Source organism: Cupressus sempervirens, chromosome 3 (genome assembly GCF_028749045.1).
Source record: "Cupressus sempervirens isolate cs-2001-9-10 chromosome 3, ASM2874904v1, whole genome shotgun sequence".
NCBI classification, from domain to species: domain Eukaryota; kingdom Viridiplantae; phylum Streptophyta; class Pinopsida; order Cupressales; family Cupressaceae; genus Cupressus; species Cupressus sempervirens.
Window position 1 is genome coordinate 856,962,215 of NC_143120.1, and position 25,488 is coordinate 856,987,702.

Sequence of the window (25,488 nt, forward strand, 5' to 3'; positions counted from 1 at the left end):
TCACATTCTTGCATTTCTTCTCTGTGAGCTGTTTTCCATCAAGCTCTTCCATTATTTGTTCATACATCCTTTCCTATGGTAAATTGAATGACATATTTCTATGGAGCATGTTGGAAATGTTAGTCAGATTTGATCAAGTTTTCTCATCTGTTATTCTTGTATTCTTCTCTATGGTAAGTTGAATGACATAATTTTGTGTTAGCTTGTTGGAAATATTTTTCAGATTTGGTCAAGTTATTTTATCCTTCGTTATTACATTCTTCTGTACAGAAAAATGCAATAGCATAATTTATTGTCGTGTGTGGGAAATATTAGTTAGATCTGATCAGTATAATTATGCTTTTTTAGGTTACATGTTTACAAAATAATATTAAATCTGGTTGTACTGCTATAATGTTTACTTCTACTAATTCAGCTTTTTGTTCTTAAGGTTTCAAGCCAGCAAAGCATATGGTTTTTGCTGGTGTTTACCCTGCTGATGGATCAGATTTTGATGCTCTTAATGGTGCAATTGAAAAACTTACATGTAATGATGCTAGTGTCTCAGTTGCAAAGGAGAGCAGTGGAGCACTTGGTTTGGGCTTCAGGTCTAGTTCTGTTTTTGTTCAAATATAGTAAATTTTATATAAGATGTCTTTACTATATAATATTCTCTCTGGGTGAATTAATTCTTCTAAATATATCCACACAGAATGAAAAGGTCCCTGCATAAAAGGAGAAAAGCATTTAATCCTTGTTTTTCTAATTTATTTGAAATGGTATATTTCATTTAGATGTGGCTTCTTGGGACTTCTTCATATGGATGTGTTTCTGCAACGGCTTGAACAAGTATGGTCTCCCATATCTCTTTTGCTGTTTCTTTTCATCAATTATTTTGCTGAATACAAATTCATAATCAGTTAGAAAAGTTTATCTAGTTTGATTTCTCACCGCTTCCTAGATCTTGGTTATCATTCGCAACTGCTGAGTGTAGATATCCAAATTCAGATTCTTGCACCTAAATAGTTTTTGAGGAACGAACTGACTAGAAAGGCCTTTGAGTATTAGTGAATAAGTTTTTTAACTTGACTAATCATTTGTCTTTGGTAAATTTCCTGCATATTTCAATTTCGTAATTTGTAGATTGACTTGAATTAATCCTTAATGAATAAACATAATAAGTTGACAAATCATTTTGTCTTTGGTAAATTTCTTGCATATTACTATTTTCTGATTTGTAGATTGACTTGAATCAATCCTCAAAAAAATTGTCAGTTGCTACTCAAAAGAAGGCCATGTCTTGAGTTGCTGCTAGACCATATGATAGCAAGTTCAATTTGAATTCCAGATTGTTGCATAGACATCACCAATACTTTTATATTTCTATGGATGTGGAGGAAGAAATTCCAAACTTTAATGCTTAGGATGTTGTGAAATATCTCTACAACTTGATACTTTAATGTTAATGTGAGGACCAGGTTACTCTTATTGTAGAACTATGTTACTCTGGTTCTTTTAGGCAACTTTATTGTTGTAATGTTCCCTTTCTAGGCGACAGGAGATGGGTTGAGGTTGGTCTATCACTAAAGTTCCTGTAGGCCAATGGGATGTATAGGGGACTCACCAGGAGTATAACAAATGGTGCAGGGGTTGTGAGAGCCAAATTTGGGTTTTGCATTTTATTTGCATTAATCAATGAGGAAATAATTAATATTTCCTTAGTGGAGTTTGCTCTAATTAAATAATGAGGAAATAAGTAATATTTCCTAAGTGGAGTTCAAAATAAATTATAATAAGCGAATAATTAAAATTCACTTTAAGAAATAAAATAAGGGGCCTTTGGCTATTAATAGTTTATTATTCTAAATAATGGAATAATACATAAGCCTCGGCTTCGCTATGTAACTAAAGGCATTTTATTTAATTAAAAATAAGTAAAAGTCTATAAATCTGGAGGGTCCAATGATTTTAATGGAACTTTACTTTGGAACTATTGACATATTGGAGGAGGCAATTGCTTTAATTAACCCATAGTTGTCCTGAGATTAGAATTGCATGGGGCTTGATCTTTGGCTTCAGTGTATAGTAAAGACTTAAAAATACTATGCCATGATTGGAGCAATTTAAGAGTTTGTTGTGGATGGCAACAACCAGTTTGGGCGACAGAAGGCACAGTTACAAGAGGGATTTGGGGGTCGAGCTTTCAGCTGGGAGATTAAGAATTATTTTGGAGCCATTCTGGAGGATTATTGTGTGTTGAAATTAGTTTGGTGTGAAACACAGTAGGTTGCAAGCGATCATTTGCGTGGGACCTGGTGCTTGAAGGCGTCAATCTTCAGGCTGAGTTAATGGGGCGTAGCCCCCAGTTCATTCCATCTTTTGCATGCAATTGGCCAAGCTGTATACTTCCAAAAATGCATATAGAGCTTCCAGATTGGGCCAATAAGTTTGTTATTGCTAGAGAATTCACAACAGCATTTAGGCTGGGGCCCTATGGATGCCAGCTTCCTTAAAAATAGAGCTGCACCTATTGAGATTTTTTAGGGAACTTGTAAGAAGAGCGGTTCTATGAATTTTGTAGTGCGCTTCACCTTCGAAATTTCACCTCCTATGTTTAAGGGAAAAGCTTCTAAATTTTATATTTTGGTAAAAGATTTTATTAGTTTTGGTGAGAATAAAGTGTCAATTTTTGACAAGTGGCTAAATTTTTTCCCAAGCTGGTGGGGCAATTTCCATGCTCTGTGGCAATTTGACTTCAATGCTATGAATTATGTCTATGCACCCGACGATATGCTTTGTAACAATGCATCGGGTTCTATGATATATAAACACCACTATGTGTCTAAGTAAGTACACTTGTCTTTTCTGATTCTTGAGTTCTTCGAATGCTGTTGTTTTCAAATAAAAGCAGAGTTTCTAGATGCGTAAATGCTCAAGGTCTATCTTCTTCTCCGTCTTAATTCTGCTGTGAATTCTGCTCCATAGTCCTGATATTGTAAGAACTGAATTTATCATTGCTCAAGATAGTACTCACTGTTTAACCACCCATGGATAGAAATCCAGGTGATTTATTCACAAATGAGAGTTACATTCTCCAAGGACTCACCCCGGCTGGAGTAGCCAATGAAGGGGGGTGAAGAGGAAGAAAACCCTACAAGGGAAAGAAACAAAATCAGAACCTTAATATCTGAAATCAAAGTAAGATTGATAACACATCCAAGTAAGCTCATGTTTGCCCATTTTGTAAACTGTTGTCAAGTTGAGTGGTGGTGATCAGGTACTAGAAACTCAACTAAATCCGTGGCCAAGATCGTTCAATGGCATGCTTGCCTATTATTGATCACTAGATGTTGGTGGTGCCAGTTAATCAGGCATGCCTGCCTATTACTAAGCAGACATTCTAAACACCCGTATGCTCAGATGGCTAGACTAAGGTGCCCCAAGCCCAACATTGGGGTAGGGAGGGCCTTTCTTGTTACAAGATTATGAGGGGATTAATAAGGTCCGTGGCTGGGATGATAAACCTAAGTCAATGCTTCTCCTCTTACCAGAAGGCCGAGGCTTGCACAACATCTTCAGATACCTCAGCCAAATTCTGTATGTTTTCTTTTCTGGATTTTATCTTGCAAGTTCATTTCTCATAATTAGTATATAATTCATGGAACATATGGAAATGACTTAGTTTTTCTCTTGAGCTATTATAGTAATCGGTTGTTAGTTATTTTAATTATGAAAAATAAATGCAGTTGCTTTCACATGAAAAGGATTTTAAGTTGTACATAATGATTAAGTCGGCAATATGGTTATGTGATTTACTTTCCTAACTGCTTTTAATTTCAGAATTTAGTATTTATTTTCAGTCTAGAAAATATGTATGTTACATATGGTATCAGAGCTCTCGGTTCGACACTGAACCTTGGCGCATCACCTAGCAGTATTAGTTTACTTGAGATTTTTTAGATTTAAACGTGACAAGATGTATACACGAAAGACTCCTTGCAAGAAGGCGCGACATCCCATCTTTCCATACTTGATTAAGAACATGCCAAACTATGATTATTCTTATTGTTGCATGCCTCAGGACATCGAAACTTTAAAACAAGCTCTGGAACGAATCAAAAAGGGAAGGGTTAGATAGACTCTTGCTAGGAAGGCATCTTATAGAAACAAACTCATTCAAGTTTGGAATACCCGCTAGGCTAACCCTCTTATGCACTTCCATAGATCTTAGATGGTTCAAGATATGTATAAAACTGAAACTAAAACTAAACAAGAAGTTGAAAATAAAATTTCGTAGTGATTGAATCTATAACTTAAATGTAACAGCCTCAGTAGAGGGAATTTTGTAAATAAAGGTTGTTGTAAATGTATTTGAAAAGTTAAGTGTTGAATAATAAAGTAGTTGAAATTCTGTCTATTCTTCTACTATTCCTCTTCTTAAAAAAAAATTAAAATTTGTTTTTGTATAAATGTGTATAAACCAGATAATTTGACGTAAAGAACTTGCAATTATTTTCAGGACAAAATAATTAAGAAACATGAACGACAACGGGAATGTCGCAAACCACGAAATGGTCCATGAGAACAATCCACTCCCTCCCACTGATCTGCTACTTTAGGTTTTGCAAGACATGCAAACAAAGCTAGACAATATGGAGATTCAGATGAATGAATTGGCAGCCCAGATTGGCAAAGTCAAGAGGAAATGCAATCCTCGCCCCCTCCTAGAACAAAACCTGAAATCTTTGAGAACAATGAGAGAAACGCTCAAGTCTCACTTACCTAAATTGAGAAACAAAAGAAACTTGAAATAGTTAGTGACTCATCCGTTGACATTAAAAAGATCAAACCACCCAAGTTTTTTGGTTCCGAATCCGGAGAGGATGCAGAGCCCAGATTAACGGAAATGGAACAATATTTTGAGATTAGGAATTTCTCGGAAACCTCAAAGGCAGTTTGGGGAATATACCATCTTTCAGGAGAAGTTGCTAGTTGGTGGGGAAACGCCAAGGTTGAACTGAATGTTAAAACAATTGAAATTACTTGGGAGAAGTTCGTGACCATCTTTAAAAACATTCATTACCCTGAACTTTATACGACCAAAATCTATTGCACTTCTAGAACCTTAGGCAAGGGTATATGTCTGTACACAAGTATTGGGAGAAACTCACCTATCTGCTGAAGTATGTACCTTCGATCAGCAAGATATAAATTTGAAAGTGAGAAAATTTATCATGGGACTAAATAATAGAATTGGTGGGGCAGTTGATGTTCTCACCCCTCGAACCATGGAAGAAGCCCTAGAAAAGGCTGTTGGATAGAAACATCAAATCAAAAGAGATGATTCCATTCGAGATAACAAAAGGAAAACGAGTTGAAATTCAAAAGGGGCAGATAACATCCCACAAGAAACAATTTAAAGAGTACAAACCCAACAAACTAGAACCAAGAGGAAATGGTAACAAGGATTATAAAAGTAACTCCAATACAAATAAGAATGACAATGTAAATGAGAGGAAGGGGCCACCAACAGGATGCTACAATTGTGGAGGGGATCATTATGCTAACAAATGTCCTCGTAAGACAAACACCAACCAACCACCTTGACCACCACTACCACCACAACATGTCTACTAGTACAGGAGTCACGCAACACTAGATAATCGACAGGCAAAACAACAACTAGGCCCAACCGAAACTCCGAGTAAGATCTATGGAAACCTTGTTTCTATATTAATTGATATCGGAGCCTCAAAATGTTTTATACCTCCAAAATTATTAAGTAGATTTCCAAAGAGGTCTAGTTACATGGAAAAACCATGGATGGTCGAGTATGCAAATCAATCAAGGGCTAAGGTAGAGCAGTGTCTGTTTGAGGCTCGGGTTGACTTTCCAAAATTCTCTATAGAACTAAACTTGTATGTAGCACCTCTTGGGTCCTATGACATCATCATAGGCATTAATTGGCTTAGTGAGCACAAGGCCAAGGTTGATTGTCTTGCCAAAACTTTAGAATGTCTGGATGACTAAGGTAATCCTGTAAGCATCAAGGGAGTTTTGCATGAAATCAAATCACACTAGATATCTGCCATGCAACCCAAGAAATGTGGAAGGAAAGGCTGCAAGATTTTTGCAATTAAGATTGAAGACTTGAGAGAACCTATAGATACCATTTATGGTGATGACTACATCTTTGAAGATGGAGAAATTAGAGAAAAATTGAGGGAATTCTTTGAGGAGAAGTATCCATACCTCAAGAAGTTTCAAGATGTGTTTCCAGAAGAACTTCAAGGACTACCTCCATCTAGAACTTTTGATTTTGCAATAGATTTAGAACCTGGGGCAGAACCTATATCCCTAGCTCCTTATCAGATGACCACCACTGAATTGATGGAACTACAATTGCAGTTGCATGATATGTTAGATAAGAAACTTATTCGACCCAGTGTTTCACTTGGGGAGCCCTGGTATTGTTCCTCAGGAAGGACGAAACTATGAGATTGTGCATAGATTATAGGATGCTCAATAAAGTCACCATCAAGAATTGGTACCCACTTCCTAGAATCGACGATTTGTTTGATCAAATGAAAGGTGCTATAGTATTCTCAAAAATTGACCTAACGTCACGATAGCATCAACTCCGCATCATGGATGAAGATATCCACAAGATTGCGTTCAGGACTAGATACGAGCATTATGAGTTTACAGTGTTACCCTTCGGGTTAACTAACGCCCTAACAACCTTTACGAACCTGATGAATAGTATTTTTCAAGACTGTTTGGATAAGTTTGTACTGGTCTTTATAGATGATATTCTGATCTACTCAAGAAACGAAAAAGAACATCAAGAACATCTAGAAAAAGTTCTATAGAGATGGAGAGAACATAAGGTTTATGGGAAGTTGTCTAAGTGTGCCTTTTGTCAAAAGGAGATCCAGTATCTAGGAGATATTATATCAGCTAAAGGGATAGCTATAGATCCTTCAAAAATCAAAGCAATCAAGGAATGACCCATACCTAAGAATGTGACAGAAGCCAGAAGCTTCATGGGGTTAGTAGGATTCTATAGGAAGTTTGTTAGAGATTCTTCCAAGATAGCTTACTCGATCATTTCATTGCAGAAGAAGGGGAAGAAGTTTATTTGGACTGAGAAATATTAGACAACCTTTGAGTATTTGAAGGAGAAGTTAACTATTGCACCTATACTAAGAGTACCGGTCCCCCAAAAGGAGTTTGTGGTTATAACCAATGCATTTGGAGGTGTACTGATTCAAGAAGAGCAAGTTGTTCATATGAGCTAAGGAAGTTAAAGGACTACAAATAAAACTATGCTCCTCATGATCTGTAACTAGCAACCATTGTGCATGCCCTCCAAATGTGGAGGCACTACTTGATAGGGAAGCCTTTTGAACTTCGATCAAATTACCATGGCCTAAAGTACATCTTTACTCAACCCAACCTTAATGCCATGCAGAGGAGATGGTTAGAATTTCTAGCAGATTACGACTTTGACATTAGTTACATAAAAGGTAAAGAGAATAAGGTAGTAGATGCCTTGAGCCAATAGAGGCATATTTCTGCTACGGCCGTCATAAATATTATATTAAGGGATCAAGTATTACAACTTTTAAAGCAAGATGAATTCTATGTAGAGATCAGTGATGCAATTCTCAAGGATCCACCAAACCCCAAAGACAAGGACTTCAAAATGGAAGAAGATGGATTGTTTAGGTATGGTGGTAGGATGTACATTCCCAAAGCACCGAAAATCCGAAGAATGATTTTAGAAGAATTCCACTCAGCTCCCTATTTAGGACACCCCAAAGTGACCAAAATGATGGGAGATATAAAACCACTATACTTTTGGAAAGGGATGGAAAGAAAAATAACAGATTATGTAGCAGGATGTCTAGAATACCAGAGAGTCAAGGCAGAACACCACTATCCAGCTTGTCTTCTATACCCAAATGAAGTACCAAAATGGAAGTGACAGATAATTACCATGGATTTCATACATGGACTACCCATTACTCGAAGTAAACACAACACCATTCTAGTAGTGGTCGATAGACTAACCAAGGTGGCTCATTTCATACCTAGTAACCTAACCAATGGAGCACCAGAAATTGCTCACAAATTCATGAGAGAGATTTTTAAACTTCATGGAGTCTCAAAGAAAATTATCTCAGGTAGGGATGACAGAATAACCTCCAGATCTTGGCAAACACTATTCTTGGCCTTAGGGACTAAGTTAAATATTAGCTCTGCTTACCATCTCGAGTTTGATAGTCAAATAGATAGAGTAAACTAGGTTTTGGAAGATCTAAGAGTTTATTGTATAGATCGGTAATACCAATGGGAAATGTATCTAACCATGGTGGAATTTTCTTATAATAATTCCTATCAATCCACCATTAAGATGACACCCTTTGAGGCCCTATATGGTTGCAAATGCAGAACCCCTGTAAGTTGAAACCATGTCAAGGACATAATTATTATCGGACCCGAAATGCTCAAGGAGATGGAAGAACAAGTGATTCAAATCCGTCAAAGATTGAATGAAGCAAATGATAGACATAAAAGTTATGCAGATGCAAAAAGGATACCCAGAGAATTCTTAGTAGGAGAAAAGGTTCTATTAAAAGTAAAACTCCAAAAGAGTACTATCAAGTTTGGTAAGAATGCCAAGTTAGCCCAAGGTATGTGGGAGCCTTTGAGGTGTTGGAAGTCGTGAACCCAGTAGCCTACAAAATCGCATTACCTTCGACTCTTGCCAGGATGCATGATGTTTTTCATGTGTCATATCTTAAGAAACACATCACTCATCATGATCATATAATTGATTGGAACTTATTGTAGGTACGAGACTCAGGGTGGTGGATATAGAACCACTTAGAATAGTCGAGGTACGTAAGCTTCACTCACAAAATTGAGACATAACCCAGTGCAAGGTCCAGTGGGACCTGTATGCAGAAGACAATGCTACTTTGGAGAACTATAATGGGATTTTTCAGAAATACCCTCATCTTTTCTCCAGGATTGGAGCCTGATCATTTCCTTTCTTTTTACAATGCTAAAACTTTATTTGCTTAGATACTACATTTAAATTTTATTGTGAATATTCATCGAGGATGATGTAAATATAAGGAGGGTATGTTACATCCCAAATTTTTTGACTTATTAAAATAAATTATAGCCATTGAGATGATTAGTTAAAACCATCATTTCTATTAATCACGCTAGAAGGGAAGTTATAGTTAACTGCTTATTTCATCTATGATGGAGCCTTATTTTTTGCAAAATTCTAGACCTCCATTTATGATGTTGGAGAGTTGGAAAAGGACAATCATTGATGACAAAGGTCAAGAGTGCTTAAGAAAATCTGAAGATACCTGTGAAAGTTTACAGTTGACAGTACACCAGATATATATCAGCATGCCATCGTTCTCATAATTTTTATGCACATCGTTTATAGAACTTCATATTTAGACATCCATAACTGAGCCTAAAACTTCCCATTTGCACATGCAAGGAACATGATGCATCGAGGTAGAATATACTTGGAGTAGATTGCAAAAGGAACAAATTGGAAAGGTTAGGTAATGTTGTCTCAAATCGATGGGTATCTAGAATTACTTAATGAAGATACATAACATGGGCATCCATCAAAGTCGATTTGTTATATTTTTGTGAACATGCAAAATGTGGACTCACGGGCAATGACATAAAATTAGGGTCCATGCCTGGCCTCCTCCTTATAGTATGTGTTGACCAACATTTAATCAGACCATACGACATATCAAACTTACTGTCCGCCAAATTTAGAAGGATTGAGAGCCTACAATGATGGATATAAAGATAAGACAATATATAAGAGAGAAGGGTCAAATCCAGTCAGCGATAGTCAAAAATCACTCATGGTATCGAATATGCTAGAAAAGACGGGTATATTCAAAGCTAGTTGAAGATATGACAATGACAGATAAAAACATTATGAGACGGGAACATTTTGCATAATTCTATATTAGAGAAAATCAATAGACAACAATAAAATATTCATGCTATTAAAGAAGGAAGTTGTTGGGTCGAGCAATAAGAGATACTTCAATCCAAATGTTCTAGATGAGTAATGATGAATTCTCAATCATGCAGAGATGACTAAATACAGCTGGATGGAGCGTAGATGGCAAGATTGGAAATAGATATATGAAATATGGATCTATGTTGGGCACCATATTGGAAACAAGCATATTTAGAGGCACCGACGGTTAGTTCAGTGATCAAAGGTTGCATAAAGAAGACATCAGGAAGAGTCAAAGCAATCTTCAATGAAAATATATACCAAAAAAATGGAAACAAATATTTGTGCGAGTCAAGAGAATATATTGGCTATGCAAACAAGGAACAAATATACCGCTAGTAAGTTAGGAATTTGTAATTGGAATGAAGATGATGATCTGGAATTTATCGCAATAGATAGCGTGTTATAAAGTCTTGGATATATGTGCGTATATGAAGGACCCGACCAAGCAGTTTGAAATAAAATGACAATGGTTATACATAGATAAAGTCACACAAATCAATGGAGATGACACCTTGTGAATTCTAAGGAAATAATCAGAGGATACTTGCAAGCTTGATAAGTTTGATAAAGGATTGATAATTGTTGGCAATATCAGTGATGAGATACAATGAAATAAGGTGTATAGGGAGTCGTTGAGGAGTGACAAGTATGAAGACAACATAATTCAGAGACAACCGAATTACCTTTTGTCATTTCTTTCTGTTGTCAGTAAAATTATAAAATAGCCAACAGGTAGATTAGCATGTAATCGGTAATTGTTATGTAGCCGACATGTAGCTGACGGGCCCCTTCGGGAATGTTCTTCAGAGTGGTATATGTACAACTTTGGATCATGGTTGTAATCATCATTGGAAGCACTATGTAATCTCTTTGACATATATACGAATAATAAAAGGAGTACTACTGTGTTACATGTTCTTGTCTATTATCTGTATGCATTAAACTATTTACCCCATACGGTAAACACTTTCCTCATGCGTTGGAGAAACTACAAGAGATTCGAGTCATATAACACCTAATATTGACTCCAATGAATGTAAGAGTAAATATTTGATGATGCTTTATGTCCTTTGCAGGTTTGGAGAATGCATGCAGGAGGGAGAATTTTTGTTCAAAATGGAATGCAAAATGCGAACAATGTTGAGCGGAAGACAAAATTAATTATTAATTAAGAGAGCTACATTTATGAGAAAAAAAGTCAGCAAAGTCGTGGTGGAGCAAAAGTCAGATGACGTGTTGAGTCTTCCAAGTAGTGCATCCATCTTGTAGCATCTTATAACATTTTGAGGTTTGTCGATTTGTTATCCTCAATATTATAATCTTAATGATAATAAAGTAACTATACGATTACAGAGTTTTGATTATAATTCTTTTGTTTAGTTATAACTATGAGTAGTTAAAAGGCACAATTGTTCACACTCATGCCTTTTCATTATGTATAAATATAAGACAAGTCATATTCATATACGATTCCCAAATTTTTTGCACAAGTTATTATTTGCATACTTGATATATTATTTTCTCATTGGTGAAGAAATGAAATTGTTGATTTTGGAGTCAAACCGCATTGGATGGATCATCCGTAAGGAGTGTCTCTAGTGCAATTTTTATTTCTGGCATAATCTGTAAGCGTATCTATTTTATTTATTTGCATTAGAGTTTCAATTATTATTAAGTTGTGTCCGTTAAAAATATTTTATTAATTTCTATAAATATTTTAATATTTGGATAAGTGGACTGGATCATTATTACATTTTAAACTTGATAAACATAGATATTGTGAAATATTTAAATGTTTCCATATTTATGTCTAGTTTGTCTTCGTATCACAAGAGTTAAAATGCAATCTAGACTAGTTTAAAATTGCGTTTGTATAATTGATCCATCGCGTTTGGATTATTAATTTGTTTATAGTTTAAGTACATTGAACTTGATAAAGTTGTACGTTTCAACTTATAATATTGACTTTGTTTACCCATTTAATTAAGTATTGATCTTTATATTACTCTTGATTCATAATCCATATGCTGGCAATTGTTTCACTTCATTCCTTTGAAGAATTAATATATTCATTTGTTGCATTAATCCATATTTATTTTTATTTTAAAAAATATTCATATAATCATTCATTTTATTTTCAATTCATAATTTAAGCAATTTTTGCATTTTCATGCAAGTTCAAAGTTTTCTACAATGCTTTCCATTTAGGGAGTTTTCATTCAAATTCTAATCAATTTGCTTTAAGCATCTTGGATCTAAGTGGTTGTCTAGGATCAGGTGCACCCGCCTTGGCCTTGTAGAGCTAGAAGTGCAGGGAATTCAGACTACACTATTCGGTTCTGTCAAGTTGGCCATAATCGGTTGGATATCCCAACATCGAGTTGGCAAGGCTCATAGGATTCCAATTTGCGGTTTTGGGAACCAACAATGTGAACTTGGTTGTTAACAACGATTATGTATAATTGCTTATTGATAATGGTAGTTAGCCGTTGCTTGTTATATTTACTTGTTAATTGATGATGGCAGTTAGCCATTGTTATAATTATTTGTGTTATATTCTAATATTGATTTAAAATGGAAGAACTTGTTATTATTGTGGAAATGTTGCACGGGTGGTTGCAAGAGCAGAGGAAGGGGAGAAAGCGTTGCTAAACGAGATTCAAGCGATGGGGTACTATTGTAGTCCATTTGTCAATCACTAGGTATGACCTCTAACTAACCTGATAAGGATTTAGCAACTTCTCAATAGAGTACACCACTGGACAATCATGAGCTACTTGCACAAACATTTAAAAAAAAAGAAATTTATAACTATCATTTACAAAATTCATGTTTAGAATATAATCATTCATTTTATTTTCAATTCATAATTTAAGCAATTTTCGCATTTTCATGCAAGTTCAAAGTTTTCTACAATTCTTGCCATTTAGGAGCTTTCATTCAAATTCTAATCAATTTGCTTTAAGCATCTTGGATCTAAGGGTTGTCCACGATCAGGTGCACCTGCCTTGGCCTTGTAGAGCTAGAAGTGCAGGGAATTTGGACTACACTATTCAGTTCTGTCAAGTTGGCCATAATCGGTTGGATATCCCAACATCGAGTTGGCAAGGCTCGTAGGATTCCAATCTGCGGTTTTGGGAACCAACAATGTGAACTTGGTTGTTAACAGTGATTATGTATAATTGCTTATTAATAATGGCAGTTAGCCGTTGCTTGTTATATTTACTTGTTAATTGATGATGGTAGTTAGCTATTGTTATAATTATTTGTGTTATAATCTAATATTGATTTAAAATGGAAGAACTTGTTATTATTGTGGAAATGTTGCACGGGTGGTTGCGAGAGCAGATGAAGGGGAGAAAGCATTGCTAGACAAGATTCAAGTGATGGGGTACTATTGTAGTCCATTTGTCAATCACTAGGTATGACTGCTAACTAACCTGATAAGGATTTAGCGACTTCTCAATAGAGTACACAACTAGACAATTATGAGCTACTTGCACAAACATAAAAAATAAATAAATTTATAACTATCATTAACAAAATTCATGTTCAGAAAATTTGCTTTTGTTGTTTTGTGATGGTGTCTCCATTTTTCTTTCATCATCACCTATATATATATACACATATATCTATATAAATGTATGATGCCACCATGATATTAAAATAGTATCTAGAGTTCATCCCTATTAGTATATGTATAAATATATACATGGGTATATATCAAGAGGATATGAGGTTAAATAAATCTTAATTCTCCAAATTGCGCTTGTATATAGGTATGCATATTTTAAATAGGTGCAATCTTCGAAATAATAAGAACATGATGAAATCTATTAAAAATAACAAATACATATACATGCATATATATATATATATATATATATATATATATGATTTAAAATAAATAATCTTTTAATAATTCAACTTATAGTTTCTCCATGTGAGACGATCAACTACACTTGGCAATACCTTTCTATTGTTTCTTTTAAAATCTCAGTAGGTTGAAATTGATGATCTTGTAACTGTTACCTTGAGCGAGCAAAGAAAGGCTGTGGCTCATTGAGTCATAGGGATATTATATATATACATCATGGCATGACTGTTGGAGGACCCCCTTACTTCTTCTCAATATATTTTTTTGTATTCAGACGTTGGCTTTTTCTCATTTCGCACCCCTGTCATACCACAACAAGAGTTGTTCCAAGCCGTGAGGTTGGAGCATCAACTGAACTATCAAGGAAACACCTACCAGGTTATGAATTCTATGTCCATGCACCCAATAGTGCACTCTCTATTAATACATTGGATTTATATGATTATGTATTATGCACCATTTATAGTTCTATATGCATGCTCTATGGCAATCTGATTTCAATGCTATGAATTACGTCTATGCACTCGAGGATATGCTCTGTAACAATGCATCGGGTTTTATGATAACATATAAACACCACTTTGTGTCTAAGTTAGTACTCCTGTCTTTTTTGATTCTCGAGTTCTTTGAATGTTGTTGTTTTCAAATAAAGGCAAAGTTTCTAGATGCATAAATGCTTGAGGTCTGTGTTCATCTGCATCTTACATCAGCTATGAATTCTGCTCTATGGTCCTGATATTGTAAGAATTGAATTTATCATTGCTCAAGATAGTACTCACAGTTTAACCACCCATGGATAGAAATCTAGGTATTTATTCACAAATGAGAGTTACTTTCTCCAAGGACTCATGCTGGCTGGAGTAGCCAATGAAAGGGGGTGAAGAGGAGGAAAACTCTACAAGGGAAAGAAACATAATCAAAACCTTAATATCTGAAATCAAAATAAAATTGATAACACATCCAAGTAAGCTCATGTTTTTCCATTTTGTACCCTATTGTCAAGTTGAATGGTGGTGATCGAGTACTAGAAACCCATCTAAATCCTTGGCCAAGGTCATTTAGAGTCATGCTTGCCTATTATTGATCATTAGATGTCGGTGGTGCTAGTTAATCAAGCATGCCCGCCTATTACTGAGCGAACATTCTAAACACCAGTATGCTCGGATGGCTGGACTAAGGTGCCCCAAGCTCAACCCTGAGGTAGGGAGGGCCTTGTTAAAAGATTGTGTGGGGATTAATAAGGTCTGTGGTTGGAAGGTTAAGCCTAAGTCAATGCTTCTCCTCGTACTAGAAAACCAAGGCTTGCACATCATCTTCAGATACCTCAGCTGGATTTTGTATGTTTTCTTTTCTGGATTTTATCTTGGAAGTTCATTTCTCATAATTAGTATATAATTCATGGAACATATGGAAATGACTTAGTTTTTCTCTTGAGCTGTTATAGTAATCGGTTGTTAGTTATTTCAGTTATGAAAGATTAAAGCAGTTGCTTTCACACAAAAAGGATTTTAAGTTGTACATAATGATTACTTTGGCAATATGGTTATGCGATTTACCTTCCTAACTGCTTTTAATTTCAGAATTTAGTATTCATTTTCAGTCTAGAAAATATGTATGTTACAGATCCCTTATTTTTTTGCCTAGTAGCTTAGTGTTTTACTAAGTTGTCTTTAGTTTTGCAACATTTTTTTGGGTTTCTTTATCTCATAGCTCTCAAGGAAGAGGTGCTCAAGTGAGGAATTCCTATGCTGAGATTTAAAATGAAGAAAGTTTCCAGGGATTGAATCGTAATGGAAAAATCCTGGTTCAAGGATGATCTCCTTCAGGAAGTTTTCCTTTAGATCGAAATCTGCCTTCAGTCCCTCCATAAATTGAGATTATTATTATTTTCAAAATCAATTTTTGAGTTATGAAATATGCAATTGAAATGTAGAAGTCCTTGTCGAAATGTGAAATTTTCACAAAGTAATGTTTGCAAAATGTTGTCAAGGTAAGGTATCAACACAAAAATCAGAAACTGCTGATTGTGAGAAATTAAGAAAACTCAAGACCTTGACGAGAAAGGAAAGTTACCTATAATAAAGAATTTATTAAAAAAAAAAGAAAAAGAAAATTAAAATTCCAAATTCCAGATTGAAATTCTAAGTTTCACAAGAAAAATCTAACTTCAAATTGAATCTCACCAAGAAAATTCCTTAGTGGAAATTCCTGTACGAAGGAAACGTGACTTTGCAAATTTCTGTTTAAAGGTAACATGATAATGGATGTTCCAGTTTTAAAGCAACATGTTAGTGGATGGTCCAATTCAAAGACAACATTGTGTTGGAAATTCCAATTCAAAGCCAATGTGTTAGAGGAACTTACAGTTCAAAGGGAGTGTGATAGTGGAAATTGCAATTCAAAGGCAACATGATAGTGGAAATTCTAGTTTAATGGCAACATGTTAGTGGAATCAAAGGCAAACATGATAGTGGAAATTCCAGTTCCAAGGCAACATGATGGTGGAAATTCTAGTTCAAAGGCAACATGATAGTGAAGATTCCAACTAACACGGGGGAGGAGATTCCAGCTCAAGGATACATGAAGGGGTCGATTCTTTTAGGAATGTGATACATTTCCCAAGACAAAAATGGATGCAGGATGATTTGAAAAGGAGGGAATGCAAGTTTAAAATGTGAATCAAATGATTATGAGGTTAGCTGTCATGAACAATTGAATTCTTAACTTGAAGCGCCATATCTTTTCTCCTTTAGCTCTCTCATCCTGATAATGGATCACAGAGTGATCCGAACCGTTGATGGAAAAAACCGGAACATAATCTACCCAGAAATCTCAGCAAACAGGTGAAAGATTGTCATTTGCACATCATTCCAAAATGAATTAAGCTGGAATAAGAGTAGATAAGGTACAAATCTGAGACAAGTTCAAGCAGATCAGAGTCGAGGACCAATATTCCCTGACAAATGAAGGTTAATCAAAAGGTGAACTAGATCTGATTTAAGGCAATTTCAAATTTCATCTTTTACTTTTGAGCCAAGGTATATGGAATGATGAAGACAAAGAGGATTGCTCGACGATGAAAAGATCTGCAACTACAATAAGAAGATCGAGGTCAAGGACATCAAGAAGAAGAATTCAAATGTTCTAATATTTAATTTATAATGGTCAATTGAGTCTTTAAGATACATTTTTTGAATATTTCAATATACTAATTCTTTAGTTAAGTTCTCATCTTTTGCTTTATGAGTTGTGAATCTTATCCTTTTTGGATAAATTGTATGATCTGTTATTTGAGAAGACTTTCACTCCATGTTTAATATGGAATATCTTGGTAATCATTCTCTGTGTTCAACTTTTAGTAATATGGTATTAGAGCCTGACTTGAGCCTTGGGGTCTCATAACATGTGGGACAATTCCTGTCAGCACTGAATGTTTGCTTGCTTGTGACACAAAACCTGCCAATTTAGTGCTGTATAGAACTGCATGTGCTGTGTGGAATCATATAAATTTGTACAGGAACAAGTTGCAGGTTTTGTGTGCAAAATTGTGAGTTGTTTTTGTTTGAAAAGTTCATTATTTTTTCTACAAAAGGCATGTGACCTTTCCCTCTGAAAATCATAGTTTATGAATGGTTAAAACTGTAGCCGTTTATTGAACTTCATGGGTTGTAGTCAATTTTGTGAGAAGGGCGAAGTTGCGACTACAATAGCAAAACATGTATCATTTTTGGTGGTGCTATTTTATTTTTTACCTACCACAAATCTACAAATGTAATTTAACTCATTTTCGGATTGGAACCATTGGTTTTTGATATGCCACAGGTTTTTGCATTTTTGTTTTGAAAAATCATGGGTTTTTTGGCACATTTTTGGAAATTCTTTGGACAAAATTGTAGAATTTTTTGAGCGGCTTGTGTTTCAAACCCATTTAGAACCTATGTGTTGGTGATATTCCATCAAATTGTGGAGTTTTGTGCTATTTTTTTAGCACCTAGGGTTGGTTTTAGCTAGGGCAAGGAATTTCTATTTGCTGGCCCAAGTGTTTGATTGCAAAAAATTCAAGTTTTGTCCATATTTTATTTGTAGAAAGTTGAGTGAAAAGTAGGGGTCTTAATTCTTTTTTATAATTACGAACTGGGAGAGGGATGGCTTCATCATCCAAAATCATGTTGGAAGGCAAGTAGTGAGTGCTTTATTGGCAAGAATTACATCACATGGAAGTAACGTATGTTGAAAATCTTCAAGTACAAATGCTTTGATAAGATTGTGCTTGGTATGGATACCTTCCCTATTGTTATAGGTAAAGGCTAGGAAAAATTTAAGGATTGTGATAGAGAAATGATTGTGTTCATCTAGGTATTTGTTATATTGAGATGCTTTTCGACATTCAACACCTCTAAGGAGATTGCAAACCCCTGAGAGATTTGCCTGATACATTGGATAAAGGTAGGGGCTTCTTCCTAAAAAATAATCTTTTCTCAATCATGATGGATGGGAAGACCCACTAGCGGGAACATTTGCAAAGATCAAAGGCATTCATAATCAATTGAAACTTGCAAGCCATAGGTCAAATGCTGGAGGATGGTGGTTATAATGTTGAAAAGCATACCATGGCTATGCGAACATGTCATTAAGACATTCATCGCATCTACCAATGTCGACTTTAAGTTCAAAGATTTGTGCAACAGTCTTTTGCAATAGGATAGATGGAAGAAACCATTTGGCAGAAACAATGACACATTGGGTTTGTTTCAGGCCTTTCGAAGTAAGGATAAGGGCAAAGGAAAGTGGCCTCTAAAGAAAGGTCAAGAGAATAACGAAGATACTTCAAGAATCTAAAAAACTCTCAACACTATTGTGGTAATCTTGGTCGTGTGAAGAAGCATAGTAGGAAGAGTTTGGCGTGAAAAAAATCCAACACTAGAGGGCCTCTACCAAAGTCTTATGTCACAGAGAATGTTGAGTAGTAGAAGTCAAAATTTTATGCTTTAATGAGCTAATGACCAGGATTTTGGTTCATGGAGTATACAACTTGCCCAGATGTAGGGATCTAAATGGTGGCGAGCACACAGTTTTTGGCAGAGGAAATGTGCAGAAACCTTCTGGAGGTAAAAATCTCAGTTTTCTCAATGTATACTATGACATAAAAATAAATCTGGATTCTCTTTAAGTGAGTCAGATTATGCACCATTGTTCGGATTTGGGTGTCATATTTAGCAATCACAAATGCTATATTGTTGACAAGGAATGCAAAAAACTATTGTTAATAGTTAGTATAGCCTAGTGAATTTCAGGATGCCACTCAAGCATACCTAGAAAGGGAAGGTGGCCCCTTAATTTGACACATAAGACTGCCAAGAGATTGGTTCATGGAGTAAACAACTTGCCTAGATGTCATAATCTTCATGGTGGCGAGCACACAGTTTTTGGCAGAGGAAATGCACAGAAACCTTCTGGAGCTAAAAATCTCAGTTTTCTCAATGTGTACTATGCCATATGAATAAATCTGGATTCGCTCTAAGTGAGTCAGATTATTCACCATTGTTTCGATTTGGGTGTCATAATTAGCAAGCACAAATGCTATATTGTTGACAAGGAATGCAAAAAACTATTGTTAGTAGTTAGTACAGCCTAGTGAATTTCACGATGGCCCTCAAGCATACTTGGAAAGGGAAGGTGCCCCTTAATTTGACACATAAGATCGTCAAGAGAAAACTTCAAAGACAAAAAAAATAAACAACATTTGTAATATTAAAATGGGTATCAGATTATGAGGAGCTTCAAATCTTTTATTGCCGATCATGTATATTTGGAAGCAAATACTGATGCTGATCATTTAGCTAATCTAGCTGTAGAGGGATTGGAGATGACGTAATGAATAGGACTATTGTTTGCATGTGGGGGAGGGGTGGTGAGGTATAATTATAAATGGCTGAAGGCATCAACTCGTTCGATGGTTTTTAATCATTTATGATAACCAGAATGAGAAGTTTTCTACTCATTAATTAAATGGCGTTGGATTGGAGCTGCAAATTATCCTCATGGCTGGATTGGCCACTTCTAGTTCTCACTGAAAATCCTTTGTTGGCATCCGACCTTTGGATACAAAACCTCCCTTGTCTGGTATGGGTAGAATTTTTGTTCTTTATGAAACAGTGTGGCCCTTTTTTTTTGGCATCTGGTCTTTCTCTGGTTGCTGTTCAGTTCCATCTCTGGTTTTGTTATCACCTTTGTGAAGATTTGAATTGGCTTTGGGGATCTATGCTTGCCTGAGCTTTTGGGTTTTCCTAGGTTGGGTGCTTTAGCTTTAGTTTGAAACTTTGCATTGCCGGCAATGTAATCCTTATTTGATCATTAATATAATCTCAACTTATGTATTAAAAAATAATGGGCATCAGATTAATCATTTGTATCTCAAATTTGTCTTTTACTCCAGCACATTGGTATTTACAGTTTTGAGTTTACACATTTTAGTCATTAATTGAATAACATATTGTGAGAAGTGACAATACCATTCAACTTTCAATCTTGGAATCTGTATCAAGTTATTGATATTAGTTAGTTAAATGCCATTCATCTTCTTTTAACATAAATATGAGAATGTAATATTTAATGACTGTCTACTGGTCATCCCCAAAATCAGGGATTTTTTTGCCATCCCCGAAACCATACCCATTCATCCTTGAAACTTGTAGAAATACAGCTTTAACGATAAAAACCTTAGAACTATAATGACAAACGCTGGTTTCTGTATTGCAAAACCAGTGAATTAGAATCTTAAAATTCATCTTCTTATTAGGTTATAGATTGAGAATTTTGTTAAAGTCAGGGGACTTAATTGTAAATTTTTAGTGGGATTTATGTTTATGTAACAGTTGTAGATGAGTTTGTTGAAGTGGAGTTTTCTTGTGATTATGAGATGGAATCACACAGGTCTTAGTGAAAGTCACGCCGATAATAGGAGGAGAATACCTATGCTTTTGAAAGAAGTTTTTTGATACGAGGATACAAATGTCATTTTATTATACCGTATGGTAGTAGAAAGCTTATATATGGGTTGAAATTCCTGAATTTTACTGATAGGGAGGGTGTATTGCTTCAAGTAGATTGAAAGCATTGAAATGATACAGACAAATTCTCTCAATATCCATCTGACAAGTAATCCATCTGGCCCCTTGAGATGTGCATTTTCAGTTAGATAGTTTTTCACAGATTCTATGTAGTAATATTTGGTCCGAGTCTTCCTGACAAAATATCACTGTAAATTAACTCTGTAATGTAGACATTGTTTCTTACTGGATTTAGAGTGCCTTAGTGACTGTTAAGGTTAACAACGTGCATTTCTATACAGGAGCATGGAGCAAGAGTCATTACCACGACTCCTACAGTGCCCTATATATTTGAATACGTTGACGGGAGGTAGTGAAATTAACCATTTTCATTGGATGTAAATGTTTCTTACAGAATATATACAATTCAAACATTTCCCTTTGGATATCTGACTTTCAGCAATCCTTCAGTAAGGTGACTGTGCATAATCCTGCCTCCTTATCATCAAATCCTGGAAAAAATGTGGAAACATGCTGGGAACCAACTGTAATGGCAACTATAATTCTTCCCCGTGAGTAAGTGCTAAACAGTACATATTTTTCCTGTCATGAATAGGTTTTTGTTTTCTTAATGATACTGTGCTATAATTTATTTCTATGAGGACAACTTTTGTATGTTGTGTATAAGCTATGCCATCTGTGAGTGTAATGGTAAGAGCCATTTGGTCTGTTAGTGCCTGTTTGTATTGTAATTAGCCATTTTCTTTGGTAAATGAATTTATTAGTTTGAGATATGTGCCTTCAGATACGTGGGTGGTGTACTAACACTTTGCGCAGATAGAAGGGGCGAGCAGTTAGAACACTCATTCATTGACAGGTTTTCTGCCCACTCAAAACTATTTTGTGCTCATGATCTATTGTTGAATTTCTATTAATCATTATTGTGAAAATGTTATAATTGGTAGTCCTGTTCTATGCAGTCAAAGGGCCTTATTAAAGTATCGGATGCCTTTAAGGGAAATTGTTGTGGATTTTTACAATGAACTGAAAAGTCTGACATCTGGATATGCTTCATTTGATTATGAGGATGCCGAGTAAGCCCATCTATTTTCTCTGTATTTTGTTTTCCTTATGTAAGTGCTAAAATTATAATTTTTGCCGCGCTTATCAATATTTATTATTTTAATTTTATGTATGTTGTCTTAGGTTGTTACTCTGGCCTTTTAAAAATTGCTACGTGGAGTACAAATAATTCCTTTTCAGAAAATGCAAATATAGCTATGTAATTGCTAATTTTATGAAATGCCTTGAAACTTGCAATAATTTGGTAAATTTATTAAAATTTATTTCAGAGAACACTAAAAATGCCTACAGGGATGATGTTTGTTAATTATATCACATGGTATTGAACTTGTTGTTCTGGAAGCAGTTTCTTAGTCTTTAAATTTTAGAGCTCATTTTTCAGTTGTCTGGCAAGGGTTTTAACTTTTTAAATCATTTCTTCATCCACATGAGTTTCACAATAGGATTAGAGTAAAGAGACTACGTGTTCATTATTATACAGTAAAACACAGAAAATGCCTACAGGGATGATGTTTGTTAATTATAGCACACAGTATTGAACTTGTTGTTCTGGAAGCAATTTCTTAGTATTTAAATTTTAGAGCTCATCTTTCAGTTTTCTGTCAAGTGTTTTAACTTTTTAAATCACTTCATCCACATGAGTTTCACAACAGGATTAGAGTAAAGAGATTTTGTCTTCATTATTATACAGTACTTAAATTATATGTGAAATTAAATTATACAAGAGGTGGAGTAAAGAAACATAGCAAAGTGCCCTAAGATCCCAGTTCTCCCTTCATATGGTTCTCCTCCATTCTTCTATGGTTGGAGTTAATCATGATATAACAATAGTCCCTTGACATGAGAGTTAGGAAGGTAAGGTACTGGCAATAGGGTGCCCTCCTAGCTGTTCTCCCTTAACCACCACTGCAAATAGGGTGCCCTTAGTGATTCTTCCTTAATTACAGACCCTCTCTCCCTTTCCTTTGTGACAGACTATTGTTAGAATGAGTTCTTGTTTTGATGTTTATTAACAACAAACCAAGATGGTTTGTAAAATCACATTGATAATTTAATTATTGTTCCTGCATTTAAAAAATAGAATAATAATCACACCTTAAGTTCAGATCTGATTACTGTTACTCTCCCTGGCAGCGAGAATTCAGTGTGCTGAAGGATATTGTATTCTTCTTCTAATTCAATGTTCTTGCTCTTTTCTTTGATGCCCTTCACCACGTTAATGAGTGACTATATATATTCATGGGAAGGAATGAAGGGTCATGACTCCCTGCTGAAATCACTGTCTTTTCTGAAGCGCCATGTCTCTTCTCTTAATTACTTGCTTCAACATTAACAATCCTTAATGCCAGCGGTTACCTCAAAATGGCAGTTAATTCTTAAAGCAATCAGTGATCAGAAAAGAAGACGACCCCTGATGCTTCTCAATCATATATACTCCTGTTGTATTATTGTGGACTCATGACAAGGCAAGGCTTCATAGGTGGATTTGACAGCCTTTAGCCTCCAACCATGATCTCACGAAGAACAAGTTTTTCAGTGGCGCTTCCTTATCTATTACTAGGTTATCCCATGAGTGGCAAAAACACAAAAGGGTCATGTGTTGATCTTCCACTTTGATAATCACATCCATTGGGTGTTACTAGCTCATGATCATGTTGATTGCCTTCAAGTGCTTGGTAATGGAATTGTTATCAATCATCCTTGAAGTATATAGGTTCCTCAACTTCTTCTAGAGGTTCTCTATGGTCTTTTCTTTAGAAATACTCAGTAATATAGAATCTGCCAATTCTTCTAGAGGTTCCCTATGGTCTTTTCTTTAGAAATACTCAGTAATATAGAATCTGCCAAGCAAACCCTGATAAGGCTTCTCACCTTTCTATCCAACATGTTTATTTTTGGATAATGTAGCTCACAGATCTCTATCTCTTTGCAAATCCTCCATGTTGTGCTTCCATTGCCATTGAATCTTTTTGTTTCTAATGTAGACATGATTTCCATCTTCTTTGAAACAAGATTTTTGTGCACATTTTCACTCAAAACTAGATTAGTCAAAAAAGATTTGTTCCTACCACCCATGATCTAAGTTTATACAAAATGAATGGAAGCTAGGATGGGGAAAAGCTTCTTATGATAAACCATGAGAAGGTAATGGTAGGAAATATGATCTAAACAAATTTGCAAGGAAGCAATAAACACAAAGTATAGAAACATATCATGATGATGTATGGGGGATAACTCCTTTGTGAAAAGATCTCTACTCACCGAAGTACAATCGATTGCATGCCCAACTACAATAGTTACATACAGACTTCAGGCACATGTCCTCACATGTAATCACCAACATACATATTCGTAGTAATTCTGATAGCACTGACAACATTACTGTATCTGAAAACACACTGAAATATCCATGTAGCATGCAATAAATAATGAAGTCAAAACATGGAATCATGAATGGTAAACTACAAACCGCACACCATACATTGCCTCAAAAATTCTGACAATTTCTATGGGCATAATTTCAATCCATCTGTGCTAGAATATTTGTTATAATTTGTTGAACTGCATCGAGTATTATGAACACAATTGAGGTCACATGCCATGATCAGTGAATGTAATATGGTTTATTTTCACATTTTGCTCAATGTAGGGAGAATCTATCATGATGATGCCCCTATTCTGAGAGTGGACATTATATATGTAAGAGCATTGGTTGGCATCTGTAAATGATTATCAACCCAACATTTAATGGTTCTACAATTTGAGTTACACTTCCCTAGTCAACAGCTCAACAACAAACTAGGTTGGTTACAATCTGCCATTTATTAATTGTACTATGACATTATGATGGTCTGCAGAGAGCCAAGCTAAACTTTCTTTTCTGTGGCTGTTAAAATTAGGATACAAGCAAAATGATGTAATGTTCGCAACTTTAGTGAGAATTAATTAAATTAATTCTATTAAGTTGTAGACTTTAAATGAAATATTTAAAGTAAAAGTAAAGTGTGTTTTATAGTCCACAACACAAGCCATAGGTTTATGGGTTAACATATGGACAGTGTATGGGACTACCTCGTACTCCTTGTGGGAGGTACCTAACTGCACTACAAATGAGGCATACATACCCTATCCCCTAGTGGGATTTGAACTTGTGACCTCTCTTTCGAGAGTACAATGAATCACCTGTACTATTAATGTTAATTAATTAAATTAAATTAATGTATTATTAAATGTCATTTTATAATCATTCCCTTGAACTCAATATTAAAATTAAAAGAGGGAAAATGTAGAGACAAAGAAAGGAAATGGAAGGTGACGAGACAGACTGAAAAAGCTGAGAGTTTCTTGGATATTGTCATTAAAGTTTATGACGACTTAATGTTAATTAATTAAATTAAATTAAAGGATTATTAAAT

At 35.2% G+C, this 25,488-nt stretch overlaps 1 protein-coding gene across 1 annotated transcript in view; it reads left to right on the plus strand.

Annotated features, from left to right (window-relative positions):
• Nucleotides 1-25,488, plus strand: part of LOC149569483 (Small GTP-binding protein) — a 144,596-nt gene that overhangs the window by 63,766 nt on the left and 55,342 nt on the right. The window contains exons 3-8 of the mRNA XM_089822181.1: nucleotides 431-587; nucleotides 774-828; nucleotides 21,292-21,359; nucleotides 21,461-21,565; nucleotides 21,795-21,866; nucleotides 21,970-22,083. Coding sequence (XP_089678307.1) covers nucleotides 431-587; nucleotides 774-828; nucleotides 21,292-21,359; nucleotides 21,461-21,565; nucleotides 21,795-21,866; nucleotides 21,970-22,083 — 571 coding nt within the window. The remainder of the gene's footprint in view (nucleotides 1-430; nucleotides 588-773; nucleotides 829-21,291; nucleotides 21,360-21,460; nucleotides 21,566-21,794; nucleotides 21,867-21,969; nucleotides 22,084-25,488) is intronic.